The 25,459-nt window shown below is 41.8% G+C and overlaps 1 protein-coding gene across 2 annotated transcripts in view; it reads right to left on the bottom strand.

Moving 5' to 3' along the window:
• Window positions 1-5,632: 5,632 nt before the first annotated feature.
• The window catches only part of SRP54 (signal recognition particle 54), a 28,419-nt gene continuing 8,592 nt past the window's right edge, over window positions 5,633-25,459 (bottom strand). For both annotated transcript variants that reach the window (XM_088457074.1, XM_088457073.1), the window contains exons 4-16: window positions 24,453-24,537; window positions 22,329-22,433; window positions 22,095-22,161; window positions 21,846-21,903; window positions 19,885-20,035; window positions 17,599-17,747; window positions 14,648-14,748; window positions 12,008-12,094; window positions 11,192-11,265; window positions 10,143-10,251; window positions 6,577-6,747; window positions 6,254-6,349; window positions 5,633-5,987 (exon numbers count right to left, since the gene is read on the bottom strand). In XM_088457074.1, the coding sequence (XP_088313200.1) occupies window positions 5,896-5,987; window positions 6,254-6,349; window positions 6,577-6,747; window positions 10,143-10,251; window positions 11,192-11,265; window positions 12,008-12,094; window positions 14,648-14,748; window positions 17,599-17,747; window positions 19,885-20,035; window positions 21,846-21,903; window positions 22,095-22,161; window positions 22,329-22,433; window positions 24,453-24,537 (1,345 nt within the window). In that variant the 3' untranslated portion in view covers window positions 5,633-5,895. The remainder of the gene's footprint in view (window positions 5,988-6,253; window positions 6,350-6,576; window positions 6,748-10,142; window positions 10,252-11,191; window positions 11,266-12,007; window positions 12,095-14,647; window positions 14,749-17,598; window positions 17,748-19,884; window positions 20,036-21,845; window positions 21,904-22,094; window positions 22,162-22,328; window positions 22,434-24,452; window positions 24,538-25,459) is intronic.

Here is a 25,459-nt window from a genome sequence, read left to right as displayed (position 1 = left end):
AAGATAGCAACCAGAGAGTCTGAAAGTAATAAAGTGAATACACTCAAATCAATTGTAAAATAAAGGATATTTAATAAGAAACAAAGTTAATAGGACATGTGTCAATATCCACATTCAGCTACAGTATGTAATTGAATAAGCAACATCAGACAGAAGGTACGACAGTTATCACATTAAGGGCCCGTATTCAATTGCTGGCGATAAGTCCCGGACTTTTCGCATGGTGCTCTTTCTTCCGTCATCGCTGGTTTTGCCTCCAGAAAAGTATTGCGCTCGTCCCCGCTTTTCGCCCTTTTCAATTGCAAAGGATGCGAAACTCCAACAGGCGAAAAGTGCTGTCGGATTTTGGGAAATCAGCCTGACACCCCCCAAAAGATGCACTGACATGAAAATGGGTGCAAGCATGGTTAAAATCGCTAAAGTGAGGTTGTAAAAAATGCACCTTCAGCAAACACCTGCAATCAAAAAACAACAACTGGGGCATACTTGGGGGATCCCCTGGAGTCTATTTAGCTAGTTTTTTTATATTTTTTAACGCAGTTTACCTTTGGGGGACTGTCCCAAGGCTGCAGGGGTGTTCCCGCAACTTTGCCGCCCAAACCCCCAATTCTGCACTTTTTTTCTGCCTCCATTCAGAGGCAAATCTTTTCCGCTGGTTACAAGGCGCAGACTTTTCGCACTGGCGGAAAGTCTTTGGAATTGAATACGGGGATAAGTTTCAGCCTGGCGAAATTACGTCACCGGTGAGAACTTTTTGCCAAAAATGGCTTATCGCGGCTAATGAATACGGCCCTAAATATGATACATCTGTTAAAAAGTCACGAAAATAAACCATTAAAAAATTAGCAGCAAATTGAAAAAGTTCCTTTATAGAGGAGATCCAGTCTATACGTATAAATTAGTGAAAAGCAGCATGCATAATGCTTATAAGTAAAGCTGGTGAACCTGTAATGGAGGGTCACTGGATGACAGTATAAATTTTACCTGCAGTTCAGATTTTAATTGTCCTGTCTTGTGCTGAGGGGGGTCCGGCTGTAGCGGTATGCAAGAACGCATCCACGGATGGCTGACTTGTCCGCTCAACCCGACACACGGGGAGCTGGATAATGATTTACTGGATAGCCGATCTATGGTCCCGTGTAGTTGAAGTGCCGGTAAATCCCAGACAGCATGCTCGTGGAGGAGCTGTGCAGCTGCTAGTAGTGTCAGAGTAAACCTAACACGTGAGATGAAAAAACACCGTCCGGTGGGGTTCTCACCGGAGGAATAAAGTTCAGCCTTGCACCTACGCATTTCAACGTCCCTATGACGTCTTTTTCAAGGTGGATTTTTTTTAATAGTTCATTTTCGGGACTTAACAGATGTATCATATTTAATGTGATAACTGTCTGACCCTCTGTCCAATGTTGCTTATTCAATTACATACTGTAGCTGAATGTGGATATTGACTCATGTCCTATTAACTTTGTTTCTTATAAAATATCCTTTATTTTACAATTGATTTGAGTGTATTCACTTGTTACTTTCAGACTCTGTGGTTGCTATCTTTATCTTTTTAACAATACTCAGTTAGGCTGTAGCATTTAAACAATGCTCAATTGGTATTAAGGGGTCTTATAAGTGCAAAGAAAAAAGTCTCCACACCAATACACCATCACCGGTCTGAACCGTCGGCACAAGGCAGGATGCATCCATGGGTTAATGTTTACACAAAAGTCTGACCCAGCATATAACAGCAGAAATTGATATCATCAGACCAACGTGTGTCCAATCTCCAGCTGTCCAGTGTTAGTGAGCCTGTACCCACTGTAGCCTTACTGTCCTCTTCTCAGCTGACAGGAGTGGAACCCACTATGATCTTCTGCTGCTGTAGCCCACCCACTTCAAGATTCAATGTCCTGTTGATTCAGAGATGCTCTTTTGCAGATCACGGTTGTAACCATGGGTGTTTGACTTATTGTCAGCTTGATCAGTTTGGCTATTTTCCTCCAACTTCTCTCATTAACAAGGTATTTTCACCCACAGAGCTGCACACTCACTGGAAGTTTTTGTTTAGCACACCATTCTTTGTAAGCTCTAGAGCAGTCCTGATCAACCCGTGGCTCTCCAGCGGTTGTGAAACTACAAGTCCCAGCATGCCCTGCAACAGTTTTGATAAAACTGTTCCAGGACATACTGGGATGTGAAGATTCACAAGAGCTGGACAGTGCCAGGTTGGCCAGGCATGCTTTAGAAAAACTGTTGTACATGAAATCCCAGGAGATCAGTCGTCTGATATCCGGATGAAGAGATGACAGACAAAAGGTCGACAATTAATAAGTCAACAGGTACAAAAGGTTCAGATGGTGGACACACCAACGGTCGACAATTTTTTTTGTTCCCAACATTTTTAAGGTAAGGGTGGGCACTTGGGGAAGGGAGGGTCACCTTTAGGTTTAGGCTTAAGATAAAAAATGAAATAAAAATGTGTCAACCATTTTTTTTTGTATGAATCTTTTGTACCTGTCGACCTATTGGCAGCCAACCTTTTTCTACCTGTCGACTATTTGACATCGACATATAAATCATTGACCTTTTGTCTGTCAACCTCGTATAACATACTCCAGTAGTTTGAGATACTCAAAACCACCAACTATTCCATTGTCAAAGACCACATTTATACTCCATTCTGGTGTTTGTTGCCACAATAAAAATAAAATAATAATAATAATAATAGTAGGATTCTGTAGCTACAGCAGCAATCATGTATTAATTATATTGTGTAACTTAAACAGGAAACGACACTAAATTTTTACTTTGTTTTTATTTTAGAAAATTTTTAAATATTCTCACTACAACTGCTTCCGTGCTGAAGCCTTATAATATGGCGGTAAGACACACAAAGTTGGACTGAAGTATGTTACAATCACTTTCCAGCTTAGGAGATTCAGCAGTAGTAGACTTCATAACACAATGACTTAGCTGAATTGTATTTCCAACATAAAAACTCAATGGAATAGATTTACTAAAGTGCAGGTTTTTACTTAGCTAGAATCTGATTGGTTGCTATGGGCAACATCTCCACTTCTATTATCGGATTGGTTGCTGTGGGCAACATTTCCATTTCTTAAAAACCCGCACATTTGTAAATATATACCCCAATGTCTGCTTTAGTGTCAGAGCTGTCGTAGGTCTATCACGCCCCAGAGATCTCAAAAACATTGATCAATGTAACATGTCTGTCAAGGAACTCACATCATATAATAACATAATATAAGCGTCCAGATCCTAAGAAGATGCACTGAAACTTCTTATAAGTGAATTTTGACATTGTTTTAGGTTGACTGAATACCTAATCAATTCCAATAGGTCTCATGAATAGTGTAAGGAACTGATTCTGCCCCATGACAAACCCTGGATTCTGTGTTAGTGGTAAGTCACTTTGCTTATCTGCCACTAGGAAAGTTATTATTACAAACCCTGGATTCTGTGTTAGTGGTAAGTCACTTTGCTTATCTGCCACTAGGAAAGTTATTATTACAAACCCTGGATTCTGTGTTAGTGGTAAGTCACTTTGCTTATCTGCCACTAGGAAAGTTATGATTACAAACCCTGGATTCTGTGTTAGTGGTAAGTCACTTTGCTTATCTGCCACTAGGAAAGTTATTATTTGAGCAGTAACTCCAACTGATTTCAAGGGAGTTCCATCGGTTTATAAACAGTGGCCAATGAAAGGAAGCATTAGGCTATTAAACCCAGCAGCTTAATGTTTCCCTTACCTGGCTAATGTAATATGTACCCATGACCTCGTCTTGCTAGTTCTACTAACTTGTCCTTAACTACGTCTCCAATTTGATTATCAGTCTTCTCACTTATGCTTCTACAACAAAGCTCAACTTCTGCCTCTGCCTGCCCCTCTTCACTCTGGCAACTGGACACCTTCCCTCATATCAAGTCTGTGATGCCTTCATACCCTGCGGAGATCTCTGAGGTACATAATTTGTAGCGTGAAAGATATCCTTGCCAGATTGATTGAATTCATTATCATATATGAATCGGGACATTTATATTTTCAAAGAATTGCCTTGGATCAAGTTGCAGAATGATAGGGGGCACTTCTAGAGGGACATTACTCATCTGTGGGGCTTTACATCACTAAAGCTGGCCATACACGATACAATTATCGGGGCGATCCGCCCGATATCCGCAGATCGCCCCAATAATTGTGGGGGGGGCGACCGAGGGTTAAATATTGCTCGGTCAGCCATGCCGGACCATTGGGGAGCCTTGAGGACAGAGTTTGGGAACCTCTGGACTATGGAGATTGCAAAATCATTAGTCCTGACTACATGCCATCTGGTTTCCTTGCCTTCAATGCAACAAGTTCACCCCTAACCTCCCCCCCCATCCTTAATTGTACTTGTATGCCTCCCCTATTCTTACTCAGGCTCTACCCCACATTACCTCCTTGCTTCTATAAAAATTATTAACAATACCTGCCCCAAAATCCCAGTTCCCAAGAAGCCATCCAGTCCAGATTATGCTTCTCTCAGATACAAAGCCACTTAACTCAGAGTATGCTGGCTAGCGTAACTAAAGCTGGTTGTTTAGTCGCGCTAACCGGCATTCTTCGACTCAAGTGAAGGCCGCGAGGATGTTAGCGCTGCACTAATCCGGAAAACAGCATAACAGCCGCACTCTCAGGAGGGTGAGAGACAAAATCCTTTAATATTGGGCTAATAATGCAGTGAATTGAATAGCTACCGGAACTCCTTCCCAGGGCTATTCGTCATAGAGCTGAATTGAATTGCCCCCAATATTTTACATAACTAGGTGAATATTAAAGACACTGACTAGGATTAAAGGACTAAAAGGAGAACAGCAGATTGTAATATTATATATACCAAACTGGCCCAGGAGAAAAAATATCTATATTCTCATGGGAGATAAAAGAGCCGTCAAGTTCACCAGAGGAGAAACTGTTTTTCTAACAAATCAACTAAATTTCTGGATTATATTCAACAGTAGTAGATGTGCAGCTCCTATGTTAAGTTACATTTCTTTATTAAGAAAAAGGTGCCATGTTTGGACATCATAATTCTCAGTCAGGGATACGGTCTGGATGCCGGACGTCAATATACAGACGTCAGAATGCAAACACCGCCATCCCGAACAGATGAAGATACAGACGTCGGCATCCCAATGGTAAGTATGCTGGTTAGGGTTAGACCGGGGACGGGAGGTGGCTAGGAATAGGCACCTACCGTGGAGTGTTAGGGTGCGAGAAGGGGGTGGGGGTTAGGTTAGGCACCACTGGGGGGAGGTAAGGGTTACGCACCACTGGGGGGAGCTAGGGGGAGAGAGGGGGAAGGGTTAGGCTACTTACCGGCCGCTGTCGGTCTTCTGATCGCCGGCATCCCGTCCGCCGATCAATCATAAGTATTCCCTCAGTCATTTGTCCAACCGCACATTGCCAGGAATTAAATTGCCCCTTCATGTCTTTGTAACTACACTTGGGTAGGGTATGTTTTGGTAACTTCATAACAATCACATGACAATTATGAAATTTATGTTGCAGCAGACAATATTCTGGGAACTTGCCAGTGAGGTTGAAGTGTATACAAATATGGGTGTAAAAACGGACTATGTCTGGTATTTTTTTCAAAATAGGTTTATTGGTTTCATAATTTAAAATTTGATATCCGTGCCCTTGTTTGAATTTAGGCAAAATGCCAACTCAAAAGGTAAAATAGTTGAGGGAACCATCGTAAAATGATCACATATAATCAGTCTCTTAATCCACTTTATTTCAATGGTCTTTCCAGAAAAGCAGGACTAGCTTTCTGCCCTAGGAGCTCTGCAGTTCACAGTAGGAATGATGCCAAGTGATGGGTCAACTGTGTTTGAAGGCAATGGTTACATGTTGTTAAATCCCATCATTCCTTTCATATTCCCTGCAGCTCCTTGTTGAAATTGTCTCATCATAGACTGAAGGCCGGCCATTCCACCTGGCAACACAAGGAGGAGATTCAGTGGTCATTAGTCTGGTTATCCAACAATTCTTTACACTGGTATTAAATACCAACCACTTGGACTCCTGGCTGATCATCATCAGAATAAGTGTACATCGAAATCTTAACCCCTTCAGGTCAAGGGAGGGAATAAACTTTAAAGGGGACATTCACTTTCTCCTTTCCTTTTTGCAAGTATCCAGGGAAAACAAACCAATCTTCATCTATGCTTTAAATGTTCTACAATTGTCCATCACACTTACCCATGTGCTGTAACACTCTGGGGTCCATCATTTTTGCCATTTGTTGGTTTAGTTTGGCCATTTGTGATGGATTTACATTTTTCGACATGTCACCTCCTGTAATGGAAAATGGTGGCAAAAATAATTTTGTAAGTTTTCAACTCAATTCAATGCAGCACAAACTGTACAGGGCTAACATCATATGCAGTATCAAATGGCAGAATTTCCAAGCAGTTTACGAATGCAATCTAGTGGTGTGCTTGGAAAACAGCTTCTTACATAGACCCAATCTCAGGCACTACAATTGCGTAACTTGAAAATGATTGCACTTGCTGGGTACATACCTTTGAAGAGTCCTTTGATACCTCCCATTTTTTTAACCATTTGTGCAAACTTTGTGTATTGTGCTAGCAGCTCCTGTACATCTCTTGTAGAGACACCAGACCCCCGGGCCACTCTTTGAATTCTACCAGGTTGTTTGCTGAAGAGTTTGGCGCCATCTGTATTATCCAGCTCTACCGGAAAACAGGACAAAGCCAATTACTAAATCATGCAGAACAGATCCACACGAGTACATTAGGTATTTACATATACAATTCACTATCTGTATTGAGCCCCTATAACAGTGGCAAAGCTCTTCTTTTTCTGAATCAGGACAGGAAGATATCTGCAAGGCAAAAAGGAAGATTCCCCTTTATTGAAACCCATTGATTGAGGAAAAAGCTCTATTTTTTCCATGCATTTGTTCTTTTCTATAATTGCCATGGCAACCAACATTTGTCCTGCTGTAAAGGAAGCTGGAAGAAGCGTATTCCATGCAGCGAGTCCGGCCCTGCACCTAAGGTTTTTGGAAATGTACAGGTGCAGTAGATGAAAGGGCAGTTTTATTAGGGAGTCGGCAATCAGTTCAATGTAATCCGTGCAAACCTGGTAAAACACAAATTCACTATGGCAGAAGTAGTGTAGACTCTAGAGAATGTGACATTATTGTTCTAATGCCAATAATTCAAGCTTTAAGACTGGGATCACAAACAATATTAACAACAGATTTAACCATTAATATTCCTCCCTGTCTGTCCAGTCTATATGATGGGACTGGACTTCATTCCAGAATCTATAAACTTCTCCATTTGGGAACAGAAGTCACTGAGAAGACACAGGAATTTCCATGTAGAAAACAAAAATCCTGTTAAATGTATGGAGAACTGAATCAGGCTTCCGTGTTTTACTAAGGGAGTGTGAACAGAACTGAGGTTAGAGATGTAGGAGGGGCAGAGCAGTTATGGGCTTTAGAATAAACAGAGGAGTCCGCACTAGTGGTGAGAGAAATGGTAGTGAATAATGCCTAATACAATTAGATTAGGTCAAAAATGAAAAAAAAACAACGTAATGATCTATCACAAATTTTAACAAAAAATTCTGGATGACTCTAATGTTGGTGGTGCACCCATAGGATTTGTGCAATACACATATAATAAATAGTTATGCAAAGAGCAAAGACTAGAAAAAAAGACAAATAAGCCTTTGTTGGGGCACTCTTAGAAAGGAAATGTAATGAAAATTAATGAACAGAATTATATGAAATTACAACTTCACTTTTAATAGTGAACTTGGTAAGATTAATTCTCTTCAGTTAGGTAACTCACATGTAAAAACAAATACATATAGTGAACAAATGTAAACAACATGAATGTTGCAATCAGCATACATTAAGAAAACAAATATTAGTATATATGATGATATATGAGAGTGATTAACCTTGTATCACAAGTCATTGATTGAATAGCAGCAGGGAACAAGAGTATTTAAACCCTATATGTACCAAGTACATCAATCAGTGTAAATCCGCTGCCAGTAAGAATGATGTATAAACATGGGCAAAAAACACAGATGTTGCAATCAGGACTAAGGAAAAGTCTGTTTATATACACATAAAACAATGTTTCACCTCACCTTTATTTTGCATACTCATATATCATCATATAATCGCTCTCATATATCATCATATATACTAATATTTGTTTTCTTACTGTATGCTGATTGCAACATTTATGTTGTTTACGTTTGTTCATTATATGTATTTGTTTTACAAGTGAGTTATCTTATTGAAGAGAATTTATCCTCGTGTATATAAACTGAGTGCTTTCCTTAGTCTTGATTGTAACATCTGTGCTCTTTATCCATGTTTAGACATCATTCTTACTGGCAGCGGATTTACACTGATTGATGTACTTGGTACATATAGGATCTAAATAATCTTGTTCCCTGCTGCCATTCAATCAATGACTTGTGATACAAGGTAAATAACTCATATTATATTATATATACCAACAATTGTTTTCTTATTGTATGCTGATTGCAACATTTATGTTGTTTACGTTTGTTCACTATATGTATTTGTTTTACATGTGAGTTACCTAACTGAAGAGAATTAATCTTACCAAGTTCACTATTAAAAGTGAAGTTTTAATTTCATATAATTCTGTTCATTCATTTTCATTACATTTCCTTTCTAAGAGTGCCCCAACAAAGGCTTATTTGTCTTTTTTCTAGTTTTGCTCTTTGCATAACTATTTATTATACAGTTATGGGCTTTGTAAGTGAGAATCAGGAGTTTGAACTAGATTCAGAGTGACACTGAGAACCAATGAAGCAACTGGCAGAAGGTAGTCAATGCAGATCAGACATAAAGGAAAAGGACTGGCAGCAGCATTCATGGTACTGTGGGGAAAGGCGAGAAAGGAGCAGGTCACAATAGTCAAGGCAGGAGCTGATGAGTGCGCGGATAAGGGTTTAGGTGGCACCAGGAGAATATCCAAAACTGGAAATGAGCTCCCTGGAAAACATAGCTGAGGAAGTGCTAATGACCCTCCCATAAGGATTTGATGGTAGGTATCCTTAGCATCCAGAGACGCCATATAGTCCCCTTAATTACAGACTGAAACACCAATCAAAGCAACTCCATATTGAAACACTCCAGCAGAAGGACTGTCCTGAAGACAGTCAAGTAAAACAGGTTGGAGAGAAAAAAAAAAACAAAGGGCTATGTTGAATCTGGGGAGCAAAATATTTTTAAATAAACTTATGACTCTAAAACACCATGAGATTAAATATTTTATCTGTATTCATCCTATCTGACACCATTAAAAAGCTGGTCTGAATGAAAAACAAAAAGCATGGGTATTGACCTTTGTCCTGAACACTCTGGACTGAAAGTAGCACTCTAATAAGGCTGCCGACAGACTCAGTCACAGGGCATTCCCCAGATTCCAGAGGGGCTTCTGAATTGTCTAAAGAACAATCCTCTGCATCTTCAATAGTTTTGTTTTCCTCAACACTACTGGATGGGTCCAACATAGACTAAGGGGGAGATGAATCAAACCTTCTAAAAAGTGGAGAAGTTGCCGATAGCAACCAAACAGCTTTGAGGTAGCATTTACCAAGTACATTCTATAAGATGATACGTAGAAGCTGATTGGGACGTGAAACTTCTCCACTCTTTAGAAAGCTTGATACATCTCCCCCTAAATCACATTATTCCCAGGAGCATAATTTGGGGGAATACTTTGGGGAATTAGATGCTGGCAGAACAGAGGAGGAACAGGATGGCGTGGTACAAGGGAGGAGAAGTCTGAGTTCTTGTTTTCCAGTTCCCTTAAAAAGGAAATTAGCAGAGGTCTTGTTCCCTCATGAATTTCTTACTTTTTTCACCTTCTCGAGCTCTGATGTTAGAGGACACATTCTCTTCATGTGTGTGTTTCAACTACTAGAGATCTACACCCAGACTCTGCCCCAATTGCCAGCCTGGGTATTAAGTAGAACATTGGCCACCTACTGTGGATAGGGTAGAGACACTATGCAAATCATATATGAAAAGTCAAAATGTACATTGAACAATAGATGAACTTACCCTGGTCATTCATGCTGTCCATTATGGTCATAAGCTTCTTCAGTCGAGCCATGGACTCCTGCTCATTACCCTTGCTCATAAAATCTTGTCCAAAACCAGGAATCATCCCCTGTCAAACACATATTAAAACTGTGTGTTAAAGACTATTAAACAGCAGATATAATAAAATATGAAAACTATTACATTGGTTTCCAAACCAACACTTCAAGTAACGTTAGGGGGTTTATGTACTATGCCCTGAAGAGAGAAAGTACCAGCCAATCATTTTTCAAACACAGCCTGTAAAGTGACAGAAGCTGATTGCTTGGTACTTTACCTCCATCCACTTTATCTCTCTCCAAGGCTTAGTACGTAGACCCCTTAGATTCTATGTACAAAGTATTTTCTTAACCCCTCTTAGGTTCAGTGTGCGTCCATCATACGTGACACCAAGTGTGTGGGAAGGGTGGGGTGTTCGTGTGTCAGACAGTTCCCCCAAATGTTTTTTGAATTGTCCTATGTTGGTATCATATAGAAGATTTTTTTTTTTGTGTTTGATCTTTTAAACTGCTCTGACAGCCATTCAGTTCACCTTCCCTTGGTTGGTAATTTGGGAGGGAAGGTAATGTGCTCAAACACAGTGCATGAAAATCTCCCCCCAAAAATCCATGTTTATCCCATTAGTTAAATGATGCAGTAAATGGAAGCAATACTTAAAATAAAATGGAATAGAAATACTCATTAAAGAGGCTTAGTTTACCTACCAACAAGGTTATAATTTATGAAATGTCACCATATAAGACAAATACAATATAAAATAGTAAGTATCCAAACTTAATATCCTATAGCAAGAACTAATGTAGTCTGATTTACTGACATTGTGTGAGTCTTAGGGGTATATTTACTAAAGTGCAGGTTTTTCGAAGTGGAAATGTTGCCCATTATAACTAGAATCTGATTGGTTGCTATGGGTAACATTTCCACTTCTAAAAACCTGCACTTTAGTAAATATACCCCTTAGTCTGCACAACCAGACATAACAGTAGTGGTATAGACAAAAACACACTTACCAAAATCTGGCTGAATGGACCCATTTTCATGATATTTTGAAACTGTTCATACATATCTCTCAGTGTGAATTGACCTTAAATGTAAAAGCACAGGAATTAACAGACCAGTAATTCTTTCAGGCTGTACTCTGACAAAGCAGGTGCTACAAGCAAGTATGTACCAAATCCTGCATTTGGTTCAATGTTCTGTACTATTCTGCTAATTTCCCATGGCTTTGGATTCTGATATAGATTTATGTTGAGAAATCATTTATCTAAATGAATATCGACAACTGATTTTCCTCCCACAGTCATTAACACAGCTAGCCACTCAATGAAGGAGAAAAGAACATGTTGCAGTAACGTCAGTGTGACGGCAGCATCATCCTGTGTCCCCTGGACGGCACCAGGTCAGTCAGTGCAGAAGTTAGAAATACCCGCTCATATAAGTCCTAATACCAGACACTGCAGTGGATGACCAGGACAAATTATTAGTGGTTATGTAGATGTTCTGTTAGGTTGCCACGTAATAGTATGACACAATCATGTGGGCACCTTTTCCATCTCAGACACAGCGTTCCATTTTACATTGGAATTACAGTTCGAAATCAAACCAGGATTTTTATTTTCCAATTTAAAAAACAAAACAAAAACACCCACATAACAAAAACACCCACATAACAAAACTTCAAAAAGACAAATGGACAAATCGCCTTTATCCGTAAAGTTATTTGTCCATGTGTGTTTTGCATGGGTTTTTGTTACGCAGCTTTCTGAAGACTCAGTTGCTCTGACCATTTGCATTACCCATCAGTGGCATTGTGCATATTTGCTTACCATGCTTCAACTTCTCTATCAGGGCTTCATTATCGTCTAGCTTCAACTCGTTCACTTTATCAATCAAACCTTCAATGTCTCCCATTCCTGAATGATACGATGTTAATAAAAAACAAACCGCATTATACAATTGCTTCTATTGCACATAATCAATTTAGTCAAGGGAAGCGTTTGATGAAAACTAAAGACTGATAAATGTACTATTTTATACTGCAGAGTCTACTACATCCTCTAAGGGTCACTATCACTCAGAAGGATATTTAAAGTAAATAAGTGGGACCTATTACAAAAGTCTAGACCAAAGTGTGAAGAGGACAAGGTTTCCTATAGCGGCATTCAGTACACAAGAAAACCACACCCCAAATCTCATGTATTTGCAGAACCCAGGTAAAAAGACTGAGGCAGGGCAGTAACGTACAGAGAGGAGAAAGGGATATTTATCAACAGTTTCTTATATAGCGCAGCATATTCTGATTCGCTTTACAAATGGAAACAACATTAATAGACCACTGGGTAGCAACAGACAGATATAAAGGTTATGTAACTCTTCATTGACTAATATTTACACCTTCTTGTCCTGTCCAGCTACTAACTACAACTCCCATTGCTTTCAGCCTGGAAGAGGTTAATAGAAGTGCTAGTTTGAGAAAAGAAAAAAAAAAGAAAGAGGTACTGCTATTGGCCACAAGACAGAGAATGCTGCATACAGCAGAAGATAGGGACATGTTCAGTTAGAAGGTGTCGGCAGCTTCCGTTCCGCATTATAGTAACAGCTTTCTGCTCGCACCTCCATAGGCTGTGAGCAGAAATCAGCTCGTGGGAGGTAACAATGGGAGGAATCCGACCCATAGAATTCAGTGGTCTCAGATTATAGCTGTTCAAGCTGCACTCACCATGCAGAGGCCACAATATTATTACAGCACTACAACTTGCCGACTATGGCGCTCATTCAGACCCGCTCGCTAAGCTGCGCTCGCTCTTGACGATAGTCGCACAACTGGCCATGCGTATAGTTCGCAATGCGCGTGCGCAAGCCAGTCTTAGCAATGTGGAATCGAGCGCTCGTTGTACACAGGCTGGCCGCTACTTTGAGTGACAGATAGTGCCGTTTGTGGGTGGTAACAGGGGAAAGTGCTTGTGAATGGGGGTGTGGATGTGCCTGACCGTCAGAACGGAGTTTAATGGGTGTACATAATTAGCAAAGTAGCGTCATTGAACACGTCACTTGGTTGTTTTTTAGCCAGAACTGATCGCAGTGCTTGCGGGAGGTAAGGTCTACCTCAAGCGCTGCGAGCAGCACCGATGGCTCTCGATGTTCCCGATTAAACACACACTTCCTAGAGACGACGTGTGCTGCGAGACAGAGGTGGGAGGTTTTATAGTCCTGCGTGCGCTCTATCGCTCGCTAAGACATAGAGGGCGTCCATACACCGCACAGTGCGATTGCTTATTTGCATACCCGGCCCCTTTTGCAAGCGAGCGAGCGCAGCTTAGCGACCAAGTCTGAATCAGGTCCTATGTTTCTCTTTAATCTTATAATTAACAAGGTAACAGAAGTGTTTAATAAAGCTTGTATCCTCTTTTAGGTCATTCATGTCTTCGCTGAAAATCTCTCAAATATTTGTTCCAACCAACCTGTTCGGGTATGAAGACAATTTGGCATAGACTGTGGGTTTGTACAGCTAGTATTATGCCCCCTGCAGTTACACTTGGAGCAATTGTGGTCACCGCTGGCAACAAAAGGAGCAATCTCAGGCAACTGACCCAAAACTGCTGAGAACATCCCCGAATAATATACCTGATGTAACTATTTTAGGCCAACCTCAGATTTATCAACTGGAGAAACTACAGAAAACATGTACTTGAGATGTGGTTTTCACGCTTTGCATCTTTTAACAACCCCTTTTATTTACCTACTAATGATATTTCGCACAACGGTATATATATATTTTTTTATAGATTTATATAGCTGAGCTATGTAAAGTAAATTGAAACAAACCAAGCAAACAAGAAAACCAAAAACACCAAAAACACCAAACACACACATTGAACAGCCAAATGGGCACTGGAAGTCTAATGGTGAGTACATACGTAGCGATAAAAATGCACGATTTGAACGATAACTATATCGTTACCGTTCATTTTTAACCTCACCGACGACCAACGATGTGCGGTCACGTATGGACGATAGCGATATCGTCCATCGGCCGTGCATGCAGGTCAACTTCCTCGATATCGATCAAGTTACTATAGGGACCCGCGATCGCTATAGTCATCGGTGATTAGGTGGTGTGCTGGATGATCGATATCGATCATCCAGCACACCAGGGAGGATGCAGAACGATCAGCCAGCAATATCGTATCACTGGCTGATCGCTGTGTGTGTACGCACCATAAATCCTGCAGATTTTGCTTTATGTCTGAAGACGCCCAAATACCATGATTCGGCTATCAGCCACCATTCAGGATATTTATTTTTAGAAAAGACAGAGTGCATGGCTAGATATTTTATATTAAGTTGCCTGCCATGTGAAAGGGTTAGATTCATGATTCTATTTTTTTCGTTAAAGACATAAAACATAGGTTAGCACAAACATGCTGCAAACTGTTCTTCTACACACGCTCATTGAAGGCACTTACCTAAGAGTTTGCTGATGAACGGCTGTGTTTTAAATGGTTCAAAGTCATCTATGTGCTCTCCAGTTCCAATGAAAATGATTGGGCTCTTTGTTGCTGCAACACTGTGACATAGAACAACAAGTGGGTGTCATTGTGACTGCACATGAAAAAAATCAAATATTATATGATCTCAGGTTTTAGTGCCACAACTATAAATACATTATAGGAACTCAACTTTAAAGCATAGGTTTATCAGCACTAAGTAGTGTCTTAAATAGCCACAAATAGCTTTTCCCTTACAATACCATAAAGAGAACTATACACACACACGAATTTGCTGGTGCTATATAAAGAAATGCTAATAAATATGCACACACATATACAAAAATTGGTTAACAGTACATCAAGATTATTTTCTAGGACCAAATCTGCAGCATCAGAAAACGCCAATACATACACTTGAATGTAATATGATGAAAAAAAAAAAAAAATAGCCTCATATACAAGTGTTTCTGATTGCTACATGCACAGGCATGGAATATGGAGACTGAATAAAAAAAAAAAACAGACAATTTACCCCCCACCTCCTGAAAGAAAATAAAAATTATTCACTAACTCTACAGGTAAACTCACAAGATCATTTAATGAAACGGGGAATTGCATTAAAGACAAGTGTAAGTGTGTTTAACAAGCAGTGCAGCTAAGAGTCAACCCAGCAAGATACATTTTATATACAGTGCATCCGGAAAGTATTCACAGCGCTTCATTTTTTCCACATTTTGTTATGTTACAGCCTTATTCCAAAATGGAATAAATTCATTTTTGTCCTCAAAATTCTACACACAATACCCCATAATGACAACGTGTAAAGTTTTTTTTTTAGATTTTTGCAAATTTAATAAAAAAAATAAATAAGAAATCACATGTAAGTATTCACAACCTTTACTCAATACTTTGTTGATGTACCTTTGGCAGCAATTACAGCCTCAAGTCTTTTTGAATATGATGCCACAAGCTTGGCACACCTATCTTTGGGCAGTTTTGCCCATTCCTCTTAGCAGCACATCTCAAGCTCCATCAGGTTGGATGGGAAGAGTCGGTGCACAGCCATATTCAGATCTCTCCAGAGAGATTCAAGTTTGGGCTCTGGTTGGGCCATTCAAGGACATTCACAGAGTTGTCCTGAAGCCACTCCTTTGATATCTTGGCTGTGTGCTTAGGGTCGTTGTCCTGCTGAAAGATGAACAGTCGCCCCAGTCTGAGGTCAAGAGCGCTCTGGAGCAGGTTTTCATCCAGGATGTCTCTGTTCATTGCTGCATTCATCTTTCCCTCTATCCTGACTAGTCTCCCAGTTCCTACCGCTGAAAAACATCCCCACAGCACGATGCTGCCACCACCATGCTTCACTGTAGGGATGGTATTGGCCTGGTGATGAACGGTGCCTGGTTTCCTCCAAACATAACGCCTGACATTGACCCCAAAGAGTTCAATCTTTGTCTCATCAGACCAGAGAATTTGTTTCTCATGGTCTGAGAGTCCTTCAGGTGCATTTTGGCAAACTCCAGGCGGGCTGCCACGTGCTTTTTACTAAGGAATGGCTTTCGTCTGGCCACTCTACCATACAGGCCTGATCGGTGGATTGCTGCAGAGATGGTTATCCTTCTGGAAGGTTCTCCTCTCTCCACAGATGAATGCTGTAGCTCTGGCAGAGTGACCATCGGGTTCTTGGTCACCTCCCTGACTAGCGCCCTTCTCCCATGATCGCTTCGTCTAGAAGAAGGCCGGCCAACTCTAGGAAGAGTCCTGGTGGTTCCGAACTTCTTCCATTTACGGATGATGGAGGCCACTGTGCTCATTGGGACTTTCAAAGCAGCAGATATTTTTCTGTACCCTTCCCCAGATTTATGCCTTGAGACAATCCTGTCTCGGAGGTCTACAAACAATTCCTTGGACTTCATGCTTGGTTTGTGCTCTAGCATGCACTGTCAAGTGTGGGACCTTATATAGACAGGTGTGAACCTTTCAAAATCATGTCCAAACAACGGAATATACCACAAGTGGACTCCAATTAAGCTGTAGGAACATCTCAAGCATGATCAGTGGAAAGAGGATGCACCTGAGCTCAATTTGAGCTTCATGGCAAAGGCTGTGAATACTTATGTACATGTGATTTCTTAGTTTTTTTTTTTTTTTTATTAAATTTGCAAAAAGCTAAAAAACAAACAAAAAAAAAAAAACTTTTTACACGTTGTCATTATGGGGTATTGTGTGTAGAATTTTGAGGACAAAAATGAATTTATTCCATTTAACAAAATGTGGAAAAAGTGAAGCGCTGTGAATACTTTCTGGATGCACTGTAAGTGCCCACAATTAACAAGATGTTTTGGTAAGCTTAGCCTACAGTTAGATACACGCTCTTGTTTGTATAACTCACACAAGGCCACTCAACACCAATATCTGACTAAATGCTTTGGGCTACAAAAGCACATCTGCATTATTAGCACCAGTTTATTATAAGCCTTTATATTGAAACTAGCTGAAGTATACGGCGTTGCGCGGATTTAAATCTTCAAGTTATTAAGTTAGGCATCCCAGACCAATTGCCACCACTCTGAAGTTTTCATCTAAATCCATCCACTGGAAGGCTCAGTACAGGCTTCTGCCCAGCGTACGCCAACAGGAGGTCCGACCGGGACCCTAACCCCCCTTAAAACCTGGCCAGGATCCAACTGGGCCACCTCGCGTTGGTTTCCTCCCAATCAGTGCAGGGATGTCCGAATGCATAACCAGACAAACTAACCAACCAATAAATTTCATATATATACACAAGATTGCCTGAAGGCTACTAGCACATGACACAACTGAGCTGTGTTAGCTGTAGAATCTATTTTCTCTAAACTGGTACGTGAAATGTAAAACTACTGCAACAAGTATTATTCCATTACAGAGCAGAGCGAGTACAACAGACTTACGCACTAAGAGCTCCTCCTCCTTTCGCATGGCCATCCAGTTTGGTTACAATCACTGACGCTACATCCACTTTATCTTTAAAGGCTTTGGCCTGAGCTTCACAGGCTTGTCCAATTGAGGCATCCATAACATATACTATATTATCTGGTTGCTTAATAGAAAATGATAAGACAAGTGTTATCAACAGATATTGGCTGAAATCATATTGTGGTGTTTTTAAGGCACATTAACCATATTGTGTGTTTCCATTTTGCATTTGTCTAAAGAATGAAAGGGGAGAATATTTTTGAGTTTCTATGAATGATATATGAATCTTGCAAACATCTTCCATACAAACAAATCGTGTGTCACCATCCGCTCATAACTTATGAAGCATGCCCTGTCATACAGGGTGAGAGAGGCAGATTAAGAGAGTAAAGGGCCAATGTGCAGGTCTCCTCCTCTGTGGCAGCACAGTAAACTCTGGCTTTGGGCGAGCCCTGTACCAGCAGCACTCCTCACCCAGTGACTCCCCGCCTGCTTTCCACCTCATCTGCATGCTGCTGCCCCGGGCACCTCGCCTCCCCAGTACCGTCTCACAGGCACCGCTCACATTGGGTGCTAAGCTGTGTACTGAGGTCGGGTGGCATAAGGAGGAGTGTGTGACTGCTATATGCAGGTGTATTAGCAGTGATTGCTGTATGTGTATATGATCAGTGATTGCTGTGTGTATGAATATGACATGAGAGCAGCCTGGCAGCCCTGCCTTGTAGAATGCCAGGGCAGACACAGCTTATGTGTGAGAGGGGTCAATTCGGCAAATACATGGAACCGCAGTGCAGGGTGAAAGGGGTTCTTAAGAGCCGAGAACCGGGTAACACGAAGCTGGATAATTGGCTGAGACAAGATCAGTTTAAAATTAGATCGTAACGACGCCATCTTGCAACTGGCCGCAAGACGCCATCTTATAAAATGAGATTGCAAGACGCCATTTTGTGAATGGCCGTCCAAGCTCCATTTTAGATAAACTCACACTTAAGTACATATGGCGATGTTACTATTAGCATCATGCGACCGCATATTTTACCATTTCTCATTCACACAATTGTCGCATATTAGCGAATGCATAAGGCGCAGTATGAAAACGCTATTAGCTTAATACGCACTCATCTGCATGAAGTTAACTAGCGTCTTTACTCATGTTCCTAATATTTACATAAAGCTCACTTACATAAAAGGTTCCATAGTTTGAAGTATAAGATCCAAGTTTTATTCATTTATTACAAATGCTGTGAAATAAAGACTATTTTGGTATCTAAGGTTTTATACGTGATAAGTAAGCCGTGTTTGATATTATACTGATCTGCACTCTCTCAACAGCATTCTGGTATCATCGGTGTGAAGATCACAACATACATTCTCAACTTATGGACCACAGAGACTTAAAGCGCCAAAATGTACATTGTATGACCAACTGTTCGGATTTGCATGAGGCAGGAAAACGGAGGCAACAAGCTGTTAGAGGCTGTTCTGTGTCCATCTGAATCAACCTGTTAAATGCCCTGTAACATATGCACTCGTACTGGGAACCAATGGGATTAGCAACAAATTTCTCTATTGTGTTGTCTGTTTCTGTAAGGGTATAAATGTGTGTGTTGTGACCCCAGTCTGGAGTCTTCTTGCTGAATGACGGAGGTTTCTTGCTGATGCCGGTATCTGGGCCAGAGCGCGTGCGTATGTATGACTGTATCCTGGGTCTGTATAATTCTTAGCGCTAAATTGTACTTTGATCATAGCGTGTAACTGACTGTACTTTTACTTGAATAATACTTTGTGCTTTGGAAACACATGTTCAAGGTCTAAGGTCTTTATTTACTGTATGACTGCGTACGCAAATAAGCGTCAATCTTAGAGGTTTATAGGCAGGCTTTAGAAGGTATAGGTAGGAGCGTATAGAGGTTCAAATTCAGTATCGTTAACCCGGGACGGAGCAGTGTATTTGCCGGGGCGTATGTCTGAAAGGGGTATTAGTCAAATTTCTCCCCTGCTGAAGCTCTCCCTGTCGATAGTAAGTGCTAATATTGGGGGTCTTTGCAAAGGTAGCACATGGCCTCCTTAGGACAGAGACAGCCTATCTGTGCTCTCCTGATGACGTCTGACAACACACATTGTTTACACAGACTCAAGTAATACTGAAAACCTAACACACTGCATTTGTTTCATGAAGCTTTTCAGTACACTTCCACCACTAATGTTACACCAATTATTTGAAGAAAACCATGCACAGCGATTAATAAATGTTTCCTTACTACGGCATTGGAAACTTGAAGCATTTCTTCAAAGAGGGAATCCTCCTGTTTGTGCCGACCGCTTGTGTCCACAATGATTATTTCAAAGTTCTCATTCTTAAATTTTTCTACACCTTCATAGGCTATGTTCACTGGATCCATCTCTGTATAGCTAAAATGGAAGGAAAAAAGTGTTAACTGTACCCCAATAACATCAAATCAAACCAATGTGAAAAAGACCAAAACCACCCTAACAGTGTACTACACAGTTTTACCCCTTGCAACATAGCATCTCAGACAAAGGCTCATCCTTACTGTACTGTGCAATAAAACTATTCATTGTAGTGTTATGCGTTTCATGAACAAGATCTACTTTCGCAAACTAATGGTTCTGGGAGTAGCAACAAGATCTACATTTTAAACACAATCTTTTAGTATTGTGTTCTTGTGTGTAAGATAACAGGCTAGAATTTAGGGCTTCATTCAGAGGCGGCCGTACGGTCTACGACCGCCTCGATGTTTGTCCAGTGCGCATGCGCACGAGGGAGCCGGCTTCTTCGAGCGCATGCGTGAGAGCCGCTACGACCGACAGCGCCGGTCGTAGCGGGTCTCTTTCCAAAGGGGGCGAGCTGTCGATGTTGATTGACAGCTCGCCCCGTTTGGAAGGCGGGCCAGGGAGGTGGCAGCCCAAATGGAGGCGTTCCCATGGGAACGCCTGCCGTTTGGGGGAGGCCCCACTGACATCACTAGTGATGTCAGTGGAGAGCTTCCGGCTCTGACAGAGCCAGAAGCTCTCCGGGGCTTACGACAAGTGAGTCCCTACCCTAGGGTCTCGTCGTAAGCCCCGATGGTCTATGACCATCGCGACCATCACCCTAGCGGTCGTTAGAGCTGTGGGTGTAAACCCACAGCCTAACGACCGAAACAGAGGCGGCCGGTCAGGATGCAAGCGGCCGCCCAGTTTCTGAGCGACCGCTCGCATCCTCCGACCGCCTCTGAATGAGGGCCTTAGTATCTATACTGAATACAACACAGATAGGACCATGGAGGTAAAGTAATTATTGAGATTCGTCACAATGCATACCACCATAAAAGTTTTTTTTATTATGATGCATTTGTGTGCATTGAGCATGAGGGTTTATAGTATATATCGTACCGACTGTCTGCCCATGAATACTGGCATGTCATTGGATGAAATGTTTCTACTTACAACAGAACTCGATAGCAAACGGGGCAGACCATCAATTAACGTTCAAACTCTGGTGGCTCCCATGAATGCAAGCACTTAACAGACCCAACAGAGTCTTGACGTAGCATCTGGAGGGGTTGGGTATGAAATACCGATCGTCTGGATCCAGACGGTCAGAATCCCGACGCCGGGATCCCAACAGGGTTAACATACCGACATTTGTTGGACGGTATGCTAACCCTCCCCATCTCCCTAACCCCAACCCCCCCTCCCACCCCCCCCCAGTGCCTGAACCTAACCTCCACGCAACTAAATCCTAACCCTCCCCCCTTAGTGCCCAACTGTAACCCTCCCCCTATAGTGCCTAACCAATAAACTTAACCCTCCCTCTAACCTCGCTACTTACCTTCGGCATCCCAGTGGTTGGGATGTTGGCGCCGGGATCGTGACCGGCATCAGGATTCCGGTGGCGATTACATAAGTGTCGGCATATCAACCACCAGCATGCCGAACGCATCCCCATCTGGAGGCATAGCACTGAAATACAGGGCCCTTAGGGGCAGAAGTGTTGCCCTTTTCCAGTTTTATTTTTCCAAAGCAGAAACCGGAAGAGAAAACTTATGAGCTGTATTTCATTTTAAAAGTTGTGTTTTACAGTTGTCTAAGAAGGGTCTTAGGGAAACTGAAACAAAACTTCATTACAATATCTGGCTCAATGCCTGAGAGTCAGGCATATTTAAGATAGTTTAGGTTACAATGGTTGTTGCAGTGCACTGAGAAGGATTCAACTTACCTGCCATAAAACGGTATCCTTGCTTTTGTGGCGTTCTGTTTTAACTGGTCAAAAGCTCCTATAAACATACAGTGTAATTTGTGTGTTACATTAGGTAGTGCAGTAAACGTTTGCTTTCAGGTACATATTATAATGTACATGCTTTATTAGGTTGAGGCCCAGCAGCAGAATACAACTCCCAACATCCCACCAGCTGCTGGTAAATATAGTTCCATCACATCCTAGAAGTGCCAACTGCAAGACACTTACCTGCTCTGAATGTGTCGGCACATATCAAACACGTTTTCCAACCTTTCCTCTGATAGTAATATGCCAGCTGGAAAAAAGCAAAACCAAACACCATCAAGGCTAGTAACCCCATGTCCAATACCAAATCAAGCTACATTAAGACATTAATGTATTAATAGGCCAAATATTTAAAGATTTGTGGTGCAACCGGCTATGGTGTAACTTGCTATGGCACAGCAAACTGGCTTCTCTTACCTTTGAACATGTAGTTGTTTTTCCACTTCCTTGTAATCCCACAAACATTATAACATTTGGTTTTCCTTTAGTGGGTGCCCATGCTTTTACTCCAGGATCTACAAGCTTAGGAAGATAAAGAACCATTTACATGCGCTGCAACAGGCACAAACTGCTAACATTTTTATTAAAATAACTCAAAAAATTAGAAAGTGAAGTTAAAAAAAACCCAAAACATACATACATCTATATAATAAGCAAGAAAGCGTGTCTGTCTGTTTGTCCTTTATGCACGGCCAGAGTTTTGGACCTAGCGCCACCAAATCTGGCATGGTGGTATAGTTTAACCAAAATTAGGATTCTGCCTAGGTTTGAAATTCGTCAGGGCCACACAATGCCTAAAAATGGGGACACTTAAATTACACAGGTTCCAGGGCTGGCTCCAGTGGAAATTGGCAGTCTGCCAAAAACCTGTGTGAAACCTACATAAGTATCATCACAGTCTGAGCAAGTGTCAAACTATATGACTCATGCAACTTCATATTAAATACAGAGTTAGCCCATTTTAAAGTGACCACATTAGTCAGCCCTCTGTGTTTGCATGCAAGGGTGTACCTAGAAGTTTGTGGGCCACATAGCAAGATCATAAAAACCTGCCACCACCCCGAGGTAAAAAAAACAAAACACATATCTGCCCCCACAAAGAGCCCATTCAGGTTATGCCACAGAGTAGTACCCCTTTTATACACATTATGCCCCCCCCCCCCAGCCTCTCACCTCCCCCTGTGTACCATCAGCAGCTAGCAGGTGTGGATTTGGTGCCGGCCGCCAGCTAATTACAGCTGGCGCACAGGCAGGCAGCGGCGGACAAATAGACACCGCTGGCGCAATTTAAATCTGGCGCCGGTGGGAAGCCAAATTGGCACTCTCTGACTGGCAGCCTATTAGGCGTCGCACTGCTGATTGGCTGCCAGTCCACGAGCTCCGATTGACTCGTAACCGGCAGCAGTCTCTCGCCATGCCTGCCTGCCGGTGTGCCAGCTGTAATCAGCTCTCGGGCCGGCACCAAATCAACACTGCTGACAACCAGGCCCCCCTCGGCAGCCCTAACTGGATCGGCCCACCTTGTGTGCGTGGCTTGGTGCAGGGGGAGCAGCGGGCCACAGAGGCAGCTCGGGCACAATAGCAGCCACACCCCTTGCACCCACGGTAGTTACGCAACTGTACGCATGCATGTTATCAAACAGCGAGGTCCTTTTCAGGAACAATGGAATGGGGTTAGAGGCGAGAACAATGTAAACAAATAAAAGCTGCAGGTGTACTTAAGGGTCCAGTCTTCAACCCAGGCAACGCCAGGTATCCCAGCTAGCACATACATATAATGGATAATAAAATAATAAGCAAACACTACAGTATTCCCACATCTAATTGGCATGACTGACCATACTCTGGTGGCTAAAGCTGGGCACACACTGTGCCCACGGACTTACCGATCGGCCGTTTGATGTAAGGGCCATGACATTACAACTGGGCTGGCATTTGAATTTGCCCAACCAGTTGAGCAGTCAGTCACCAGCAGCAAGTGTAATGGTGGTCAGCTGACCACCCGTACACACAGCCAGATGCACAGATATATATCTGTAGATATATCGCCCATCTGCTGTGCTGCAGAGCAGATGCTATCGGTCTGTGAACTACGTCGTTCACAAACATATCGGGGGAACACACCCGCTGACGCACTCACGATATATCGGGCGTTCGACTGAACGGCCGATATATCGCCCAGTGTGTACCCAGCTTAAGATATATGGACAGGGCAAACATCAATTTTGTTAAGAGAGAAAAAAAAGGCAAATAAAAAAAACTTCTGTACAAAGTATCAAAAGCAAATAAATTAGAAATAAAGAAGAACCAAGATAAGTTTGAAGAGCTCCAAACTCAAAGAGGATAATGAGTCTATGTTCAACCCACCCCCCCCTCCAACAACCATAAAGTATCCCATTCTCTCCACATAATATTGTGACATCTTATAAAATACTATTATTTAACTGAAAGGAGTAAAAGAGGACTAATTTGAATGCATGAGGCTACTTCACCTAGAATCACTGAAGAAACCCCACTCCTATAAACCACAGGACAGAATACCTTGACAAGCTCCTTGAAGACAGCGTGCTGTATCATCTTCCTCTTGTTCAGGCCAGATGCCATTTCTTCTAGATCGATTGCAGACCTAAAGAGAAACCACTACATTACATCACCTCTACCTCACAACAGGTTTAATCATAATACTATTTCAGGGACATTAAAAGGCCACCTACAGTATGCTCTTGTTGCCTTGCAAAGGACTCCCACCACCACAACACATACAATGTACGAGCCTAACATACATGAACATTACAGATTTCTCTTAAACCGACATTAACAGCTTACCTTTGTCATACGTTTTTCTAATTGGATGCTTAAAACCAGCAAGCCCATGAACCCCTTCACAACATTAGATATACCCCATTTTTGATCTACCTTATTAGGCTCTAAAAACAAAGCAGATACTTTATAGTGGGAGGATTTACTCAATCACAGAACTTAATCCTATGGTACCATGACATTAAACCTTTTTGAATAGATGCCATTTAATTATAAACAAGTAGAATTAACACATTTTTAGATTACAGATATGTACAACTTCCTATATATAACTATTTTTGTATATACTCAAACTCTAAATGTATTGTGATTCAAACCACTAAATAAGTAATAGACCATCAGAGGCTAAAAATGCATTAGAATGATTGACAAGACCAAGAACCAATGAGGATGTTCAAAGATTATGGCCACCAATGAGAAGAAAACATGAAGAATGGTCAACCTAAAAAGAGCTAAGGAAAAACAGACAACACTACATTCCCCTGAAGAAGACTGCAAGGCAGTTGAAACGCGTTGAAACTGAATAAATTACAAACATCTTCTGAACCAACAGACAGCAACAAGCCGAACCTGTGCACTAGCGCTACAGCAGTCACGTGACAAGCTGAACCCGGAAGAGACCTGCAGCAGACGAGAACTACGTGGGCGGCAGTGAGACCAGGCCCTGGAACGAAAAGACAGACAGCGCAGGGAATGCCAGGCGAGTCTCTCTAGTGGAGGGGACACCT

The sequence above is a fragment of the Taudactylus pleione genome, unplaced genomic scaffold (genome assembly GCF_031769625.1).
Source record: "Taudactylus pleione unplaced genomic scaffold, aTauple2 ptg000737l, whole genome shotgun sequence".
Taxonomy (NCBI): domain Eukaryota; kingdom Metazoa; phylum Chordata; class Amphibia; order Anura; family Myobatrachidae; genus Taudactylus; species Taudactylus pleione.
Note: the sequence above shows the minus strand (reverse complement) of the source record. Positions and strands in the feature narration are given on the sequence as shown.